Source organism: Lagopus leucura, unplaced genomic scaffold (assembly GCF_019238085.1).
Source record: "Lagopus leucura isolate 7727_CA_CO unplaced genomic scaffold, USGS_WTPT01 Super-Scaffold_100002, whole genome shotgun sequence".
In the NCBI taxonomy this organism is placed as follows: Eukaryota; Metazoa; Chordata; class Aves; order Galliformes; family Phasianidae; genus Lagopus; species Lagopus leucura.
The window spans coordinates 77,665,735-77,685,477 of NW_024962263.1; the positions used below are offsets into that span (position 1 = coordinate 77,665,735).

At 40.7% G+C, this 19,743-nt stretch overlaps 1 protein-coding gene across 3 annotated transcripts in view; it reads right to left on the reverse strand.

The window, feature by feature from the left end:
- Positions 1-19,743, reverse strand: part of SAMD12 (sterile alpha motif domain containing 12) — a 170,309-nt gene that overhangs the window by 15,842 nt on the left and 134,724 nt on the right. The window contains exon 5 of one of the 3 annotated variants that reach the window (XM_042869318.1): positions 3,481-3,797. The exons of 1 other annotated variant lie outside the window; for it this stretch is intronic. In XM_042869318.1, coding sequence (XP_042725252.1) covers positions 3,766-3,797 — 32 coding nt within the window. In that variant the 3' untranslated portion in view covers positions 3,481-3,765. Of the gene's footprint in view, positions 1-3,480; positions 3,798-4,887; positions 4,940-19,743 lie in introns of those variants that run through there. One more of the 3 variants, XM_042869320.1, reaches the window with a different exon arrangement.

The window sequence follows — 19,743 nt, forward strand, 5'->3', positions numbered from 1 at the left end:
TTGGGGAAAAGGAGGCTGAGGGGAGACCTTATTGCTCTCTTCCAATATCTGAAAGGTGCTTACAGTGAGAGCGGGGTTGGTCTCTTCTCACTGGTGACAGGTGACAGGACGAGGGGAAATGGCCTCAAGTTGTGCCAGGGTAAGTTTAGGTTGGATATCAGGAAAAACTTCTTTACAGAAAGGGTTGTTAAGCACTGGAATAGGCTCCCTGGGGAGGTGGTTGAGTCACCATCCCTGTGACTGTGTTGTGTCCAAAAACTGTTTGGATGTGGTGCTCAGGGACATGATTTAGTGGTGGGTTGTTAGTTAGGGTAGTGTGGTTAGATTGTGGTTGAACTTTATGATCTTTGAGGTCTTTTCTAACCTGAATGATTGTATGATTCTATGAACTGAAAGCGAGCTTGGCATCTTCAGGCTCACGTACCAACAAAGGACTTGCAGATGAAAGTGTGGCCTGAATTCACCCAACTATATTTAGACACCTACTGCTGTCACCTAGATTATACCTGTAGACTTTCTCCATGGTCTGTGGAGAGAAGCAGTCGCCTGCCTCTCATCTGCAGCCCCCAATCTTACTGATCTCAGAGATCACTGCTGCTCAGCTGACCACAGCAGGGACACAGAAACCTGGGCAGTACATGAAGGTAGATGAGATGGATCTCAACCATGGTTAACAAGTGAGTGGATGAAGTGTGAACTGCACCGGTTTTACAGAGCTAAGGGGAAATAAAACAACAGAAGTATTTCAACTGGCCAAGGCTGCATCCATAAATCTCAATACACCAGGGAACAGATTTTTTTGAGTAAGGTGGTGCCATTTTTACATACTGATGAGTAATAACACACTCTAAAAATGTTTTATAGGATTTGATCGTGGGAGACAGAATGAGTTTGGAAATTTTGCCTTTTGAAGATCATGCACCATGGCAACCACTAGAAAGGTGAAAAAATTCTCCCTGGGTCATTTCTGTGGAAGGTTCTGATTGTAGCTTGGCTGGTGCTCACTTCCCTGCATGGCAGTGGAATTACTAACTTTGCTGGGCATGGCCAAGACCATTTACTTAACATCAAGTTACCACAAATCACTGTTAATTCTAGCGCTGGCTGTAGATTATGTTAAAACCCTTACTTGAAATTTTAAAGACCAGACACTTGAAGGATTGGTATTACATTGTCCCCTGTTGATCAGTTACCCTGTTAATTTTATATAGCTGCCTTGATTCTTCGATTTCTCTTTTTCTAAATAAAAGTGAAAATTTGCTCTAGCTGTCTGCCAACCGCTAAATGCTTTTTCCTCTGTGACTGCATAGCAAATCTATGCTGTTCTGACTGAGATTAACAAAGCTCCTGTCACCCATCCCAAATGGACAGTAGTTCCCAATCCTTCTAATCTTTGGGAAGTTATGGTGTAGCATTGCAGTTGTTAGATGTAAGGAATGATTAAAACTGGAACGTGTATGTGTCTGTACACACACAGTGAATGAGGAATTCCCAACTTCTTCTCTAGCACCTCTTGAGGACATGAAAGCGTCACCTCTGGGTGACATCCGTAACTCTTCCGAATCAGGGGACAGCCATCAGCTGGTTCCTACTTTCATCTGAGAACGGAACCTATTCCCATGTTACATTTTACATTTTTGGAACAGTCTGCAAATTTTTAGCCCCTTAATATCAACTGCTAAGTCAATTTATATAAACAACCACTCTCTCACTCAGTAGAAATACTGAACTCAATTTCAAGGTAGAATATTTAGGCTGAGGAAGAATCCATTTCTATTCCTAAATTACAGACTTCATTTTGAGGCTTATTCCCTAAAACAAAGGCCTGTTTAATTTTGAATGGTTTGTGTCAGTTTGAGCCACTGATGGCCCAGATGAAACAGCTAGAAGCAGGACAAAAAGTCTCAGCCCTTCTGAAGACACCACCTGTATAGATGGGATGAACAGTCACTCAGGTTGACAGTCATATCTGTCATACCTGCCCTGCTGGGGATAAATCAGGGAAAATATTCCATGCCGACAAAGCCATTTATTTACTTATTTGCCTTTCCAACTCTTTTTTGTCTCTCTGTGCTGGCACTTACTCCTGCACACACCACATTGCCAGCAGCTCCAAACAATTTTTATTTTCACTATTTCAGTTCATTCTTTCTGTGTCATGATATATCCCACAGTCACCCTAACAAGTCTGCATTTAGGTGTTTCTGTTCTGTCTCTCCATATTCTGAGTAACGCTTACAGGAAATTTGCTCTTTGATTTCAATGGAAGACTGGAATGGCCAAACACTGATTCTTCATCAGGGATGATTTGTAAAAATACTTAATGTCATCTCCATAACCTCATGCAAATCAAATGCTTCTAAAAAATTCTTCCAATTATTACTAGTAATTACTAATGCACTGGAAGCCTGCTGCCAATTTCAGTGAGTTTTCTGCTATGTTTTTTCTTTTTAACCAATTCTGGTTCAAAAAAACCCAAAATCATCGTAGAGTAGTATGGAAAAATTACTTCACTTATGATTTGCAGAGATGTGGCAGCCTCCTTTGTTTTCAGGAGACAGGAAGTGAAAAACAATTCTGCATACTATCAGGGAGAACATGCCTAGATATGTGTGTACTCATGTATGTATAGAAATATGCATAGAAAGAAAACCCATGACAATGGAGTTTGACATAAGTTATAAGCTAAACACATGTAAGCAGACAAATTAAGCAGATGTGTATACATTAATGTTGATATTAGGCCTCTAGAAATAACTTTCCATTCTGCACTACATAAGCAAGCACAAATTCTGTTAGCACTCGCATACCAATAGGAGTGAAACATCTGGCAATATGAATTGTTGTTCTACATTATTTAAAACAATTACATCTTTATGCTAGCTGAAATTCCTTACTGTTCATAATCAGCTTCCAGCTCTAAAATCCAAGTCACCAGGATACACACACAACTTATATTACACTGTAAGATTGAGGCTGTAAAGGAATATTAAGAAGGAACCCTTACAAAATAATACTAAATAATTCCTTTCTAGTTAAGATTAAAATCATGGCTAAGAGAGCAGAAGTTTGCTAATTCACTTTAATGACTGGGAGATCCATTGCAAATTACTGAATTTTTCAACTAAGTGAGAAACACATTAAAAAACACAAGTGTAATTTATCACAAAATGCACTTTACTCATTTATTTTGACAACTGTTGTTTAAATTATTTATGTCCCATCATCATGTACTAGTAAATGTACTGTACTCCATTTTGCAAAAAATAGTAATCAGTGAGATTAGAGTAGCATAATATCTGCTATCACCTTTTGTTTGGAGGTGAGTAGAAATCATTATTTTGTGCCTTGACAATGCAAAACAGGATTTCAAAAAGGGCTTTCTTTTTTTTCCCCATTATTTTTTACAGAATGCTGAACCCAAATGCCATCTAGAAGATTCAAGCATCCGCAGTTGAAACTTGAGTGGAAAGAGTTGTGTTGTTACCTCACTTAAATAAGTGGCTATTAAGGGCTTAGCACAGTCGTATTAGGACTCCCCCCTGGAAAACTCCATCAGTGCACACTAAAAAAACTCTGAACCTGAACTGAAAGTCATTGGGAGCTTTGCTCCAGCGGGCTGACAGACATCATTGAGTATTACAGCTCTGCATCCATGCATCTCCTTTAAAGGCAGGTACATTTTGCTTTCTCCATGTTTCTATTTCAAGTCAGAGGGAACAAAGGAGGAAGCCACACCTTCCTTCTCCGGGCTGTGGTTTGACTTTACAAACTTGCATCATGGGCACAGCCTCCATCTGAATAAGTACAAATGAGAAAGGAGAAAAGTTAAAGCAGATTTGGCTGAGAAAGGAGAAAAGTTAAAGCCCATTTGGCTTTAGTCATTCCTGGAGTCAAGTTATATCAAGAATATTAAGCACTCGGGGTGTTGGCTGGTGTTGCATCACAGCCAGCCCACGCTGATGAACACCATGTACTCAGGAAACAAGGCAGTTGGGCATCCCGTGAGGATCGGCGCGGCAGGCCTGCCAGTGCATGTGCTTCCATATGTTCTATCAAGTAAACTGCAACTCCAAAGCACAGGAAAAAAACCCTCAGCTCCCCACATCCCCAGTAAAAGATTAGTCTTGTGAAAGACGCCAGACTGACAGTCTGGGAACCCAACATTTCCCTACAATATTTACAGTAGCTTCCACGAAGGAAGCAGCAGCACAAAACCTCCCTTTTCAAGGGAGCTGAAATCTTCATGGCTTTTGGGGTGGAGGGGAAGCAGCACCGTGTCCTGTGGGGCTGTGCAGCTCAGTCTCTGGAGCCAGCCAGTCCAAGTTGGTACCTCTGAGGGATGCTGGGGATGCTGGCATCTGTAGCTAAGCAAGGTATGTTAGAGGATATCTTTGGATGAGAGCTGAAGACTTTTTGAGGCCTCTTACCTCCATTACAAATACAAATCGAATCAGCGGGAGTGTGACCTTACAATTGGATTCACTCCACCTAATTTACACCTTAATTAATGATTATTATTAATTATCCTTAATTACTTTAGATCCCTAAATTAATTACAGTGTTTCTAAATTACAAGTGCAGTTACCATTGGTATTAGCTGCCTTAATAGATGCTACAAATCCAGGCCTTACAGTTTCACTTCTTCACTTCAATACTCAACCAAATCCTTCTTGTGCGCTGCTTAAAAAATGGCCTCGGAAATGCTCACTGTGAAATCGAAGTTATTCTCTCCTGAACATCACACTTAGCTAGTGAGCTTTAAAACATGTCTGAGGCTTCACAAAAAACCTGTAGCCTGCAGGCAAGTTGTCCTGTGTCCCAGTGGCTGCAGAAGGAGGACCACCCCTGCTGCAGGACCAAGGGAAATTCAAGGTTCCAGGAATGGGACACACTTCAGACTTCAGCTGGGTACATTTTGAGAAGCAGAGTCATTAGCCTGCAATGTAGGGAAGAGGGGGAGAGGGAAAGTGTGAAAAAAGATTTCCCGATAATCTCACTGTACTCACCAGCCATGTGAATGAGCTTCCTGTATGCTGACTCATTTTTAGCTGTTTAAACGTGTTTCCTTAGATATCTTCCTAGTTCTTTTTTTTTTTTTTTCAACAGCATTAACTTTTCTCAGCTTAATATGGTAATATGCAGTCAAAGACACTCAAGCCTTTGCTATGATCATTTTTCCCTCCTGTTTTCTTCTGTCTAACTGAGCCTGTGGAAACCTAACCAGTTTTCTTTTGGATGGTGCCTGTCTGCAAGGCCCCTGAAAGCCTTGTAGGGACCCCAGTGTCAGACAAGCCTGAAAATTTCTTCTGGAAATGACTGTATCATAGAATGGCTTGGGTTGGAAGGACCTTAAAGCCCACCCAGTCCCACCTCCTTGCCATGTGCAGGGCCGCCACCCCCCAGCTCAGCTGCCCAGGGCCCCATCCAACCTGGCCTTGAACACCTCCAGGGATGGGGCATCCACAGCTTCTCTGGGCAGCTGTGCCAGTGTCTCAGTGACCTCTGAGTAAACAATTTCCTCTTAACATCTAACCTAAATCTCCTAAATCTTAGCTTAAAACCACACCTCTTCATCCTAACACTATCAGACCATGTAAAAAGTGTCACCTGCAGCAGTTCCTCATGGCTGGCTCAGCCGGACTGCACTGTCACTTCCTTCTCTTGCCTTCCCCTCAATTCTGCTCTTTGTTAGGCAGGAGGACGTACTCCAAAATACAAAATGAGTCATTTTCAGTGGTTCATAGACCTCTAACAAATACCCTCTGAAGGTGTTTTGGTTTTGGTCCTGTATAATGAATTGAAGTCTGCTGACAGAAACGTGTCTTGTCTTGCTTGCCTCACACCAGTCCCTCACCACAATCCACAGGCTCCTGGAGTCTGCTTTGAACAATAAAATGACTGCACTGACATTTCTGGAGCGTGTGTGTGTGTGTGTATGAGAGTGTGTGTGGAAGGGGCATTACTCTTCTAATTCCCGTCTGGATCTCATTAGGATCAGAGTAAGATCTCAATTCAGTGTCTCTGAAGCACCCTGGGAGAAAAAAAAATGCTGTCAACCACAATTAGCTGAAGTGGAACTGCAGTGGTAGTTTTGTGCTCACAGCAAATTATTAAACACACTTCAGCTATAAATAATAACGAACTTGAAGAAGCAAATCTTCTTAAGGTCTGCAAAACTGAATCTTAAAATTTTAGGTGCAGTTCTCTAGTTAAATTACAAAGCACTAAACCTAAAATTAAGTTGCTCTGGGCAATCTTAAAATAGTAGATTGCTGGATCTAAGCTTATGGGTGTTTTCAGTTAACTGCTTCTGAAGAAATATAAAAGTGGTTTATTACAACTATAATTACAGAAAAACTTTGCCCTGTACTTTTCTTGCCTGGCTGGAGGAGAGGAGTTTGGATACACCATGTGAAAGTGAGCCCTGAAAATCAAAACAACAGGAATCAAAAATGCACACTAAGCAGGCTGAGCTATCAAAGCTCCTGGGACAAATCTAGTACGGTCTTATGCAGCATCACGCGGATTTGTCTCTTTCAGAACCACAGAATCCTTGTTGGAAGAGACCCCTAAAGGCCATCTAGTCCAACTGCCCTGCAGTGAACAAGGACACCTACAGCTAGAGCAGGGTGCTCAGAGCCCCATCCAGCCTCTTTATCTGAAGGACCACTAGTCAGTGCAGACGTGCACACATGCACACACACACATACATGTGCTTCGATGTACGCACAAGGAGAACACATATTCGTACTCCCACAGAGAATGAACTTCCAGGGCACATTTGAAAACAGATGCACTTGCACACTCATGCAGTTACTTCTAGTAGTCCCATTTTTTTCCACATTTCTACTCCCATTTTATCTATCAATAGTTTTATTTTGTATAAAATCTGAGGCCCTGATCTTGACAATAAAATATACTACAAGAGATCACAGAATATTGACAACATTATCAGTCTCAGCAGAAGATGAGAGTCAGGCTCCCTTCCACAAAATCATAAGACTGGGTGAAAAATCAATACGAGAGATTGATTTGCTTTCTGATTTTTCAGTTGTTAAGAGTCGCATTTCCAAGCTGTTCTCTCCAGAGCGTGAAGGGACAGAAACTTCTCTTTTATTGCTTAATGAAAGCTGAAAACTCACGATTTTACATGACTTTGGAAGCTGCAGCTCTTTGAGAAATACTGAATATTGTCACAGACAAGATAAACCACATGATTGGCCACAGTTTTAAGATTTGGAAGGTTGAAAGGTGCCACCTTTAGCAGCAAGTCATGTAGATTGACTTTTAAGCAAGGCAGGACTTGCAATAAAATCTGGAAAATCATTTTTATGGAAGAAAAGAATGAATACTGCTACTTCTATAAAGAAATCCAATAGAGCATATTATAGATATTTTGTTAACTTTTCTACAGGGATTGGAGCAGTCACAGTTCACCTTTGACCTAGCACATATTTTCAGGTAGAATATTTCTCTTGGAGGATTTTTATATGGAATCAGATGTAGTTTCTGCTCTTGATTGCATCTAATACTGTACTGCAACATTTTGTGATTAAGTCAGCAAACTTAACAATATTTAAACTGCTCTTCTGATTAGAGAATTTAAAATATGTGGAGAATAGTGGGGTTATCTCCAAGAGCTCTTAGCAATTTTCCAGCTACTGAATTAAATGAAAATGACAGATCCAGAGAAACATTAGGTACCCAGATCTAAAATAAATCCAAGCTCTTCCATGATGCTATTTGCCCTCCACTTCTTTTTCCAGTGTTTTCCTGCCCACTGATATTCTTTAACTTTTTCGAGTTTCCTCTCATAAACTGGCAACTTCTTCAAAATATTGGCAACATGAGAATTAAAAAAAAAAAAAAAGCCACATCCACAATTATTCAAATCAAAATGCACTAAAAATTCTGATACTTTTCAAAGATCAGCAACCACTTTTGCTAATAGTGACTTTTATAGTCAATACTGATGAAAAGATGGATAATTCTGGGAAAGTAAGATTTTCTCCTATTCTCCTACAGAATATTTTAATATGCAAGACAAATCTTGAAAGATGAGAGAGCAAGTAAAATAATAACAAGTGAGAGACACAAAGATTCCTGGACTCTCAAGAAGGTGAGTCACATGTTCGTTTACAGCTAACCTTGGATTTAATTGCTAGCAGTGAATCTGGAAGCTGAAAAATAAAACCAAAACTACTGTCCAAAGATGAACTTCCCATGTCATTAAAAACTGAAAGGATTTCGATATATATTCCCCTGGAGTTTGTTCATCATTAACAATAGAAAATGATGAAATTTTACAAAACAAGAAATGTCTGACTATTAATTCTTTGCCAAAACCTGCCTTACGACAATGCAAAGGCCCTCTGTTCCCTGCAGTGCATCATCTGTTTTTCAGTATTTTATGCAAAATAAATAAATAAATAAATAATCTGTTCCTCAAAGTACAGCTTTGGGGAATTTAAGTTAGTAAAACATTCAATGCAGAACCTTTTCAGTTTTCCACATCGGTGCCAGATCTGGCCAGCAAGGGCCTGAATGTCTGAACCATATTAGTCTAAATCTAAGAAAAATCTGAGAACAGAAATGAAAATCAAACGAAAATGTTAAGCTAACAAACACACATTGTCAAAAGTTACAGAAAATATACAGTTGTTTTTGCCTAGGGATTGTTTAACTCAATCAAAAACTCAGGACAAAAAGAGACTGATCCAAATATGAGGCTGCATATGTGCATCAGAACACGGATCGTACTGTGTCAAAATTCTCCCAGATACTTTCCCTTTCCTCATTATCTTCAAACCAAGCGACACCAGGAAGTGTTTTACAGGAATTCTGAACGAGATCAGAATCTGTAGGCCGAACCCACTTGCACAACCTCCTCACAGGGCTTCTTGTTCTCAGCAGCTGGTGTTAGGGTGGCATTGCTGGTGAGATGCAAACCTGCCTATCTGTAGGCTGAGTCTTTCTGAAAGGTTTGCTGACAGCACCATGTGAAACATGGAGTGTGAAGCCATGCCTCCTGTGCGTGGACTTGGTTCTTCACAGCATCAATCAAATGCCTGTGAGAATAGCCATCCTTGTGTGCTCCCTGTCCTCCCTCCCTCCTATCACATCCCTATAGTTAAAAGCAACATTTTTATTGAATAGACGTTACCATGCCAAGACATCTTGATTCTCTGGGCTTTGAGTTATACTTCAAAACAACATGTAGCAACAGTGGTCTTACGATAGCCAAGAGAGTACATATAATTCCCTCTACAGTAGTCAATACATGAAGATCTATCAGGGATTTTGCTTGAAGGAGGCATAACAGAAAATCACAAAATCATAAAATGGCTGGAGTTGGAAGAGACCTTAAAGGTCATCAAGTTCCAACACGCTGCTGCAGGTAGGGCTGCCTCCCACCAGCTCAGGCTGCCCAGGGCCCCATCCAACCTGGCCTTGAGCACCTCCAGGGATGGGGCATCCACAGCTTCTCTGGGCAGCCTCACCACCCTCTGAGTAAAGAATTTCCTCATAATATCTAATCCAAATCTCCCCTCTTTTAGATTAAAACCCTTTTCCTTTGTCCTGTCGCTATCAGATTGTGTAAGAAGTCATTCTCTCTCCTATTTATAAGCTTCCTTAAAGTAATGGAAGGCTGCAATGAGGTCTGTCTGGAGCCTGCTCTTCTCCAAGCTGAACAAGCTCAGAAAAACACAACTGACTTGTAACTCCGCTGAATGACCTTGGTGTTCAACTTTGCTGTTTTCACAAACACAGAATGTGACATAAGAAAGAAATCTGGTTTTAACTGGAATCACTTAGAAAAGGCAAAAGTGAACATTTTCATGCATCATGTTCCTACATCATTCTAGGCTAACTTTGAACTAAGATGAAGGAATATGGTGATTATTAGCAATTTTGTGCCATTCTGGCACTTCTCTAGTAACAGGCGGTCCTTCATTACACATTTGGATCACAAAGTACCCTGTGCATTTGGTCAGAAAGGAGACCTTTTTTGAACAGTTTTCCTTGAAAATCATAATCTTAGAAAAAAAGTATGGCCCTACTATTATCTAACATCAATATAAAATATTTTAATAGCATACAATTTATGTGTCATAGTATTTTTACAAATAAGGATCTCAAATGTTGAGTAGATGCTTATTTGTAACTCTTTTGGGTCTTCTCTTTTTTAAAAATCTTTTCTCTGCACTGCGATTAGGTTTATCTGTTTTCAAAGTTCAGTGAAGCTGAAAACATACAATGGAAAACTTGCCCTCGCTTGTTAGATACTATTTCACAACCGAGGTTAGGAACAATGAGAATCCTTTCATTGTACGCACAATACCTCAGCTTGGGCTGAACTCGCCAAACTGCCTTGGAGCACTTGCTGTGAATGCCAGGAAAGCTGGATTTTTGAGATTTCAACCTTAGAAAAAGCTGCACTACATTGGGCCTATCTGAGTATAAACACATGCAAGCCAGAAATTGTTCTGTAAGCTTGCAGAAAAAGGAATCTAAATTCAGGACTCTAACATTGTTTTTGCATGTACAAATGACCCAACAGTAGCTTGCATGAGTCCACGTAATGCAATGGGACTTCCAGCACTTTCAGAATTACGCTTCCTAATTACAAGCATACTGTTTGTAGGAAACCTACTGCTGAAAATTTAATAATTAGTTCCCAGTTTGCCAGACTACCAAAGGACAAGGCTTAGCAACATCATGGGAAACTAGAAGTGGATCTTTTAACTTCTCTTAAGATTTAACAGACTCTGCCTATTTTCAAATAGGAAACAAAATTGACTTCTAATGACTTCCACAACTTTATGCTTCAATGTCCTTGTTCTCATGAACTTCAGCAAAGGGAAATGCAAAGTCCTGCTCCCAGAGAGAGGCAACAGTACATGGGGATGACCATCTGCACAGCAGCTCCGCAGAAAAGGCCCTGGGATTCCTGGTGGACACTAAGTTGACCATGTTCTTGCAGCAAAGGCCAACAGTATCCTAGGCTATAGAAGACCTGGTAGTCTGAGAGAAAAGATGGCCAAATTGCCACGTGACAGATGGCAGCAGAGGGACAGTCTGACAAAATGGCATCTGACATGGAAGTATGTATGAAGCAAAGGTGTGTCACTGAATTCCTCTGTGTGGAAAAATTGGTACCCACTGGTATTCATTGATGTTTGCTGAATGTTTATGGAGACCAAACAGTGGATGTATGCAGAGTGAGGCAGTGGGTGGTGTGTTTCAGCTGTGGTGACGACAGTGGGTCAACTCTGCTGGTGCAGTATTTTATGATCATGGCATGTAGGCTCATGTTAATTGCTGGTAAGAATGGTGGCTAACGGTGGTGACTACACTGAAAAATAGTGTTTTGTAGCTGAGAATTTGCTCTCTCAAATAGTATTATTGTGCTCTTTGTGTTTGTTGTAGTTTCCGTGAAAACAAATGGGAGGCATTACTTTGGGCACAACCTACGTAGTAAGCATAGTCCTAGTATTTGTGGTTAAAATAAAACATTTTACTGTACAAGTTAATGAATGTGGCTGAACAGTTGCTACAGCCACTGCTGGAGGAAAAGCAGTAATTTAATAAAGAGTAAAGTGATAATTATCCAGCATCCTGATTCGTTTTAAGATATGGCATCTTCAAGCAACAGAACACACATACTCTTTAATTGATAACTGAAAACATTTCCTTGGGCTAACTAAATATCTAGTTGACTGAATTTTCATTTAAAAAACTGTGATACGATTCCCTGAGGAGAATGTTCTTCAATTATAAACATCCACGTTTCATTTTATATTCCCCTCTCATACCTTCTAGAGAAGCCCACAGGAAGCTTGTGCCAAAATCTCTTCTGAAGCAGACAATATTTACTTTCATTCACGCTTTTTCCAGATCAAGTACAAATACAAAGGCGTTCTTCACATCTGGACAGTATTGCATGCTACATATTTTCAGCACTACTGAAGCACAAATTCACCCCAAACAATGTTCCTCCACCAATGGCATTAGCCAGATTTCATTCTCTTCCAAAGTGAATGTAGCTATTCTTGACCTTATGAGAAGCTAGAGGGGATGTTCTCTGGAGATGACCTCCTGTTATGTCACTGGCATAATATGTCCCTGGGGGAAAGAAAGATGGGCCAAAAGGATTTGTGGCAAATCAGGATCATCTCCTTATTGCTCTTGTTTTGGCCTCATCTCTAAGAATTTCTTCCCATGTGTAGAGGGAATATAACAGAGGCAAGTCAACTAAGCTGCATGATTTCTTCCAGGCTCATTTCACCACAACGGTGAAGGCCTCTGCTGTCTCTCTGCTCTCCAAGAAAAAATCTCTCCGTTTCTTCCTCCATGGAGGTCTTCATGCATGAGCAGTGTTGCAGAAACCTTGGTTCTTTATGTGAGATCTGCGTGCACAGATCACAAAATCTTTCTGATCTACGAGTCCATATGCTGTCAACACTTGGAGATATATCATCCAATCTCTCATCACATCACACTTTTTATTCCTGCCACCTGTTCCTCCTCCACTCTTGCTGGCCTGCAGTTCTCTACTGCACTAAAAACATTGCTATGGGGGCCATCATCTTCATATGACTTTGCCAGCTTCATCCCTTGTACCCCGGGCATCCCATCCCATCTCTGATCATAGAATCAAGAGTCACAGAATATCCTGAGTTGGAAGTGATCCACAACGATCACTGAGTCAAATTCCTGGCTCATACACAAGACCACCCAAAAATCAAATCATATGCCTAAACATTGTCCAAGCGCTTCTTGAACTCTGGTGGCTTGTTACCATGATGACTGCTTTGGAGAGCCTGTTCCAGTGCCTGACCACTCTCTTGGTGAAGAACCCTTCCTAATATCCAACCTGACTCATATCTGAAGCAGCTTTCGATGCTGCTCTGATGTTGTGTGGCAGTTCACTCTATTGCGTAAGAAAAGGACGAGAAGTTGGAAGGTAGATGACACTTGTGTGCTGTGGGAAGAACTGAGGGTAAAGGAAGAAAATTCAACCAGTCCAAAGGAAGAAAAAGATGAAGAAAATAAAGTTGGAAAAACATCCATCATCAGCCTGCATGTTAACCAACTTTTTTACTGATTTGTTCTATAAATCTTTAAACAATGGACGTCAGAAGCAAAACCAGGTACCACAGTCATATCAGCCTCTGCCTGTGTCAGTCTCTGCCTGAGATGAACTATACCCTTCTGGCTCAGTGTATAACATTGGGCAAGAACATGCTATGAAATGAATTTGTCCCATAATTATGACTACCTCAGGGGCCCTGGAGCAATCTGAGGTTCTCTGTCACTTGTGCTGTCTTTGCATTGAAACTGAGGAGTCAGGGCCTTCTGAGAGGAAGCAACATGTAATCTTTCACCAGCATGGAGCTGAGAAGGAGCCAGAGTCAGGAGCTGGAGAGTATTACTGAATCCCACGGGATGGACACAACCGACACTGTTTGTGGGTAGGGAGGTTCACATTGAGGGATTTAAGCACAGTAAATAAAATAGTTGTTAACAGACAAGCCCTGTCTATTCCAAGCTGGAATTCCAATGAATTTTGGGATGAACCAGATTGAAAAAAAAAACAGCTAAAATAAACCCACTAGTTTTTGCAAGTAAGATATTCAAACCATAAAACCATCTAGCAGTACTCTTTGTTCTTCCCATACACTTTGATATTCAAATGCTTTAATCTCTGTTATGAAGCCTCCTAGGACAGCCCCTTACAGACTTAATTTCAGTACCATGAGCACAGTTATTTACTAAATTTCTTCAGGTCACAATGCAATCCCCTTAGGACAGGATTCATCTAGCCAACAGCAGATGTCTACAGAGTAGAACAGATGAGAATTCCATGGCTACCCTCCTTTCTTTCACAATGGAGAGCAACAGACATCTCTGTTGTGCAGCTCATTTCATCTCACCTCATCTGGAAGTAGACATTTAAATTAGGCAAGATGAAGGTCACATCATTAGCATCTACAGCTAAAAGCTCAAATTTCTCTTCGTGAGATCCAAGCTGAAACATATCCCTATGCCAAATACTACCTACCTACTGCTGTTGGGCCTCAGAAATCATCTGCTAGGAAACAGTAACTGCATGAAGAATTTAGGGTGTCTGAGCTTTTTAAGTGTAACATACCGCTAACCATGTAACACAAAACAAACTATAATGAAACACAATCTCTTCATCAAGTTTTTGTCAGAAATGCATTGGTATTGTAAACATTACAGTCATGGATGCTTGTAACAGAAAAAACAGTTATTTTTAACAAGATCCTAGAATTACCAAATACCCTCCTGTCATCCATTTTGTGTCAACTAATAGCAGAGACACGATTTAGAAAAAAGCTACAAAGTTATGTCACTGGAACACAAAAGCAGATCCTTTAAGACACTTCAAATGTCCTTCCTTCAGCAGGTGTACTCAGATCTACCCATTCACATAACTGGCCTCATGGCAGCTCACTGAGTCCCACTCAGAGCAAAATGGGGCATACAGCAAGTCTACCAAGGGTACGAGGGAGCACGGGGCTGCCTGTCCTCATGTCCTCAGTTTCTTCAGTGGAACAGAACTGATGACACTGAGGTCATGCTGCATAGCTGTTCTTCAAAGATTTTCTATGCATGGGGAGGGAAGTTCTTAGTTCTGGACACTGCCATTAATTTACATGCAGTAGATGACTATTTTTATTATTAATCTTCCGCACCTGTGCCCAGCATGTTGGATGGGTGAATTTTAAATAAATTAAATTTTGCATACTCACTCCCTTTGTGATTTTATTATGCAAATAACACTCATCTCTTCACCTCTGAAACCATCCACAAACCACAATTCCAAAGTCAGCCTCATTTATAAAAATGCTGATAAAGGCTGATCTTTTTAAGGATTCAATACAATAAGAACTGAATTCTGTCTCTTTGTAATCTGGAGGGTAAATGGGAGAGTCTGCTGTTCTCACGTATTTTCTTTCGTGGAAAATAGGAGTTTAATTGTAATTTTTATCTATGCTTCAATTCTGTTGTCTCCATATTTCTACAGGTCATCTTAAATCACGTCTGTTCAACTGGCTGTGGTTATTTTATAATTTGCTGTGACACAGCCCGCAATTCTGAAAGCACAAAACACAATCAGTTCTGGAGTGGCTGGGGATGGACGAATCCCCGAGGCAATGGGGAACAAGCAGGGGAACGGGAGAGGCAGGACAATGTGGAGGACAACAAGAGGGAAAGCTGGCAGCTTTCGGAGCATTCAGATTGCTCTTGGGAGGCCTTCCCTGAAAATCAGCAGAGTACTCAGCAGGATGCATTGAAAGGATATTGAGCACATAATCCTCAGCTCCTTCATAAATGTTGATCCACAGCTGGGTCACATCAACTGCTGCAGAGCACAAGCAGTAGTAACAGATGCTACCAATACATAACTACGTTGGCTGTGTTAAGCCCCAAGTTTTGCAGAGGTAGGCATAGGCTAGCTCATTTTCACATTCATTTTTGTCGAGCCTTAGGTGGAGCAAGGCTCCCCCCACTACCATTTTATCTGCCAGTTCAAACAGCAGAACCAGTTTAATCAACATTTGGGGCCTTATTTGCCTAAATGTGAACACTTATTAGAGGCTCTCAATGTATGCATAGTGATTATTTATCACCTAGAGCAAGGGTCAGTCATTCTTGGCTAGAAAATGATATCTATTGCTCACTGCTTTCTTGACCTTACTCTTGAAAATTATGTTAGTCAGCTGTTTGGTGGACTGAATACAGTCTCGCTGCATTGGATTTGGTCCAATTTCAATTCTAGAAGTTTTTGGAGGACATTTTTCTATTTTATTGGTTCAACATACTTTTTCCTTTGAGCATTTTTTTTTTTTTGTCAGATTAACTAAGAAAGCCAGTCATCAGTGTTCTCAGTCGGGACTCCTTTTCTCTTTATTGTCTTCAGTTAATACTTTATCTTACCTTCTTTAATGAGTGCCCCATCACCTCTATATTATGCAAGACTTCTTTGGAGCTTCCAAACCGACCAGTAACTACCAACCCCAAATACTCCCACTCTAATGATGAATCCAGCAGATCAGATAGAGATATAATTCAAAGGAGTGATTAGCAATCTTAGCTTGCACAAAAAAATAACTGAAAAACAATGAAAAGTATACTGACATGATCTGTTCTATTTAGCATCAATTATGGAGATAGTGTGAAGTTGATAGATCTCAAATTTTAATTACCTTGAAATCTGCAGAGTGGTTTACTAAATGCTTTTTTGTTTAAGTCTATTTAATATAGTATTTAATTAGACTGCATTCTAGGTCAAAGTAATTTAATTTAGAAGTGTATTACCAGTAGGTGCTACATAAACAGCATTAAGAAAACCTTGCAGGTTGAGATCATACAGTCATCGGCAGAGTTGCTCCCTTGCTCTTGGACAAGCTGATTATTTAAAAATCTCTGTTACAGAAAATGAGAAAACACAAAAATGTGCTTTGTGATTTATAAATTCTACACACGTACAGAGCTATCCTGTGCCCAGTGCACATCCTTAGATGAGTGGGAACAGAAGGAGTCAGGGGTTAAAGAATATTAAGTTGCATTCAAAAGGATTTTTCTATAAGGCAATGAAAAAATCCCAAACGTACACACTGCTCTAACACAAAACTGCTTTAGAATATTCATAGGGCACTCATACTTGGCTTAAAGCATGTCATATTTGATGCACAACACTCCAGCCATCTCTTTAAAATCTGTCAGTACAGAGAGTGCTCCAGCAAGGCCTTGGACAATTCCACACAGTTCAAAAACATATTTAAGCCTTGGCAGTGTTTCCCCTTTACACTTAGAACATATTTTCATCACCAACACCAAACGAAAATTTGTCCAAGCTCATCGTGCCCCGAGAGCCAGGGCCTGTCACCATGCTCCTGGCCTTGCTTCCTATCCACTCAAAATGCTGCCGCAAAGACTATTCCCTGTTTCCTTGCTTTGATAATAATGGATAATGTATTTGCAACAGCAGACTCAGAAGACTGTCAAGGTCCCTCCAAGCACAGCCTATCTTTGCCTATCCTTTCTTATTTGTTGCTCAGCTATTGATCCTCTCTTTGCCACTGACACTGAATGCTGCTACCCAGTCAAAAAACCTCCAAAGACAATTAGATTTTCTCACAGAGGTTCTCACTTCAGGGCACAGTTTGCTCAAAAAATCTGCAAGGCCACACCTTCCTGTCTTCTTGAGAAATCCTAGAAAGATTTTCCTCTAATGCAATGTCCACAAAAACCTGACAGATTTGTTGGGATCGTGGATTATCATGAGAGCTATTGTCTTATTATTCTCTCATATTCACTTGATGCATTTACCTGCTGCTTTCTCACATATTTAGCATGCAATCTTTTGCAATCTTTAAACTCCATATTCATAAAGCACCAAGTGCACTGCGGAGTTGGCCCACAAGGAGGGCTTCTGAAGCGCTGTCATAATACAAATAAGCACAAAGACATAACAGCAGCTCACGGAAAGAATTAATTTACCCTCTGCTTTTAGCAGTAAGAAAAGAGGACAGAAAATGACGAGGGCATACTGCAGAACAGACTACGTGTGCCAGTTAATGTACAGGGAAGAGATTTTGCAGGAAGCCTCATAATTACCTTCACAGTGAATCAATCTGCATGTTCTTCATGATGACACCTTAAGCAGAATCCAGGTCGAAGCACACTCAGGCACCTCTACATAGGACTTGCCTTGATACCAGCTCCTTCGCCACCACTCCCTGTGCTGGGAAGGGCACGCAGCTCTCCCAAAAGGCTGCTCAGCTCTACGGTGAGGTTACTGTTCTTTGGTTCAAAATTAGATTGTGATATATGTCAAGGGTATTTCCAAGAAGTAGCACAGACTATCGCCACACATACATTTGTGATCAACTGTTTTCAAGGATGAACCACAGAAGAGTAACACTTCATCGAGAATCTCTGGTGAGCACCTTGAGAACTCACTGTGAATTGCAGCCTCTGCCATCGCAGCAGCCTGATGCTGTCGTTTCACACAAACAGGACCAGGTATCCCACTAGTTTTATGGCTTTGTAACTCTTTTTAAAATGTGTTTCAATTAACAAAATAAAATAAGGGTTGTTATTTTATATACATCAACTATATTACACATTTTATGAGGGCTGCTCCAAAAGTAATGCCTCCCATTTTATTATGTTGGTCTGTGACATCAGAGGTGGATGCTGAAGGTACAGCAGTAGAGGTGAATCTTCCCACCAATGTTCCATTACATTTTTATGCTGTGTGACAGATGGCAGCAGAGGGAAAGTCGGAAAAACGGAGTCTGATACAGAAGTACATACGAAGCAAAGGTGTGTCACTGAATTTCTCCATGCAGAAAAACTTGCACCTCTTGACATTCATTGACACTTACTGAATGTATGTAGAGACAAACAGTGGATGTGAGCACAGTGAGCCAGAGCACAGTACATTTCAGCAGCGCTGACAGTGACAGCAGGTCACCTCTGCTGGTGCAGATTTTTACAATCACAGCACGCAGGCTCTAGTTAATCACTGGTGAAAATGTATAGCTTAATAGTAGTGTCTATGTGAAAAAATAGTGTTTTGTAGCTGATATCAAGTAGCATTATTGTGGTCTTTGTATCTGTTGTAGCTTCCATGGAAATAATTAGAAGACGTTACTTTTGGAGCAGCCTACGTGTTTGCAGACCAAGACATTTCCTCTTCACTCAGTGCAGCCCAGGCAAGCCAAAAGGTTTGATGTGCTTGGAATAAATCTATAAAGATTTGATACAGAATTCTTGACACTTGTAGGTACCTTGCAAAAATCTTGCTGTCTCAGGGAACACATGTACAAAAGTAATCCCTGTTTTGTAGAAGATACAGCCATGTACTACTGCTTATGTAAAGGAAACTTCGAGACGTGCAAATAGAAAATGTTGCAGTGCTGTGGTAAATTATGCAAATATCACTTGCGTGAAAGTACCCTCTAACAATGATCTCGTTTGTGTTTTCTCCAAATTTCCATCAGCTTGGAGTTTAACTAAACAAACACCATTCTTGTGTTATTATTTGGAGAGAGAACCCAGTGGGAACTCCACTTCTTCTCTGAATCATGTCCCAGATCTATCTAGACTAAAACCTCCACCACCCACATTTCCAGACAGTTCTACTTTCACCTGCAAAAATTAACCCTTGGCTCTGCTGCATCTCTCCAGATCTCATGGCAATTGGTTACTAGGCAACCAGCCCCTATTTTCCCTGGCTTGCTTGTTTAATTGAAGCCTGTACTAAATAACACTGCCAAAGAGGGAAGTCATTCACTAACGGTGCACAGCTATTACTGAAGTCTCTGGTAGAGATCGGTAGGGATGAGAGAAGGAAAGCAGTGCACCCCTTTACAGTGTGCAAACACTGTAAACAACCTTTAAATATATGAGGAAAGACCTTTTATCTGTTTTATCCATCGGACTGATCTTCTAATTAGATGTCCATCCTGCTGTTTGAGTCCAACAAGAGGCAGTAGAAATTTGCAGCAAGAAGGGGAGAAGCAGCAGCAGCCTCCATCTAGATTGCCTAAATGCCTACAGGAACTCTGAAAACTTGAGCCAATCTACTGAACATTCTCACTACTCTGGTAAGTGGAAAAGTGTGCTGGGGATCTCACTGCCTCTACAGACAACCTCTGTGCTAGATACAGAGCAGCTCAAAGCAGCGCTGACCAGACC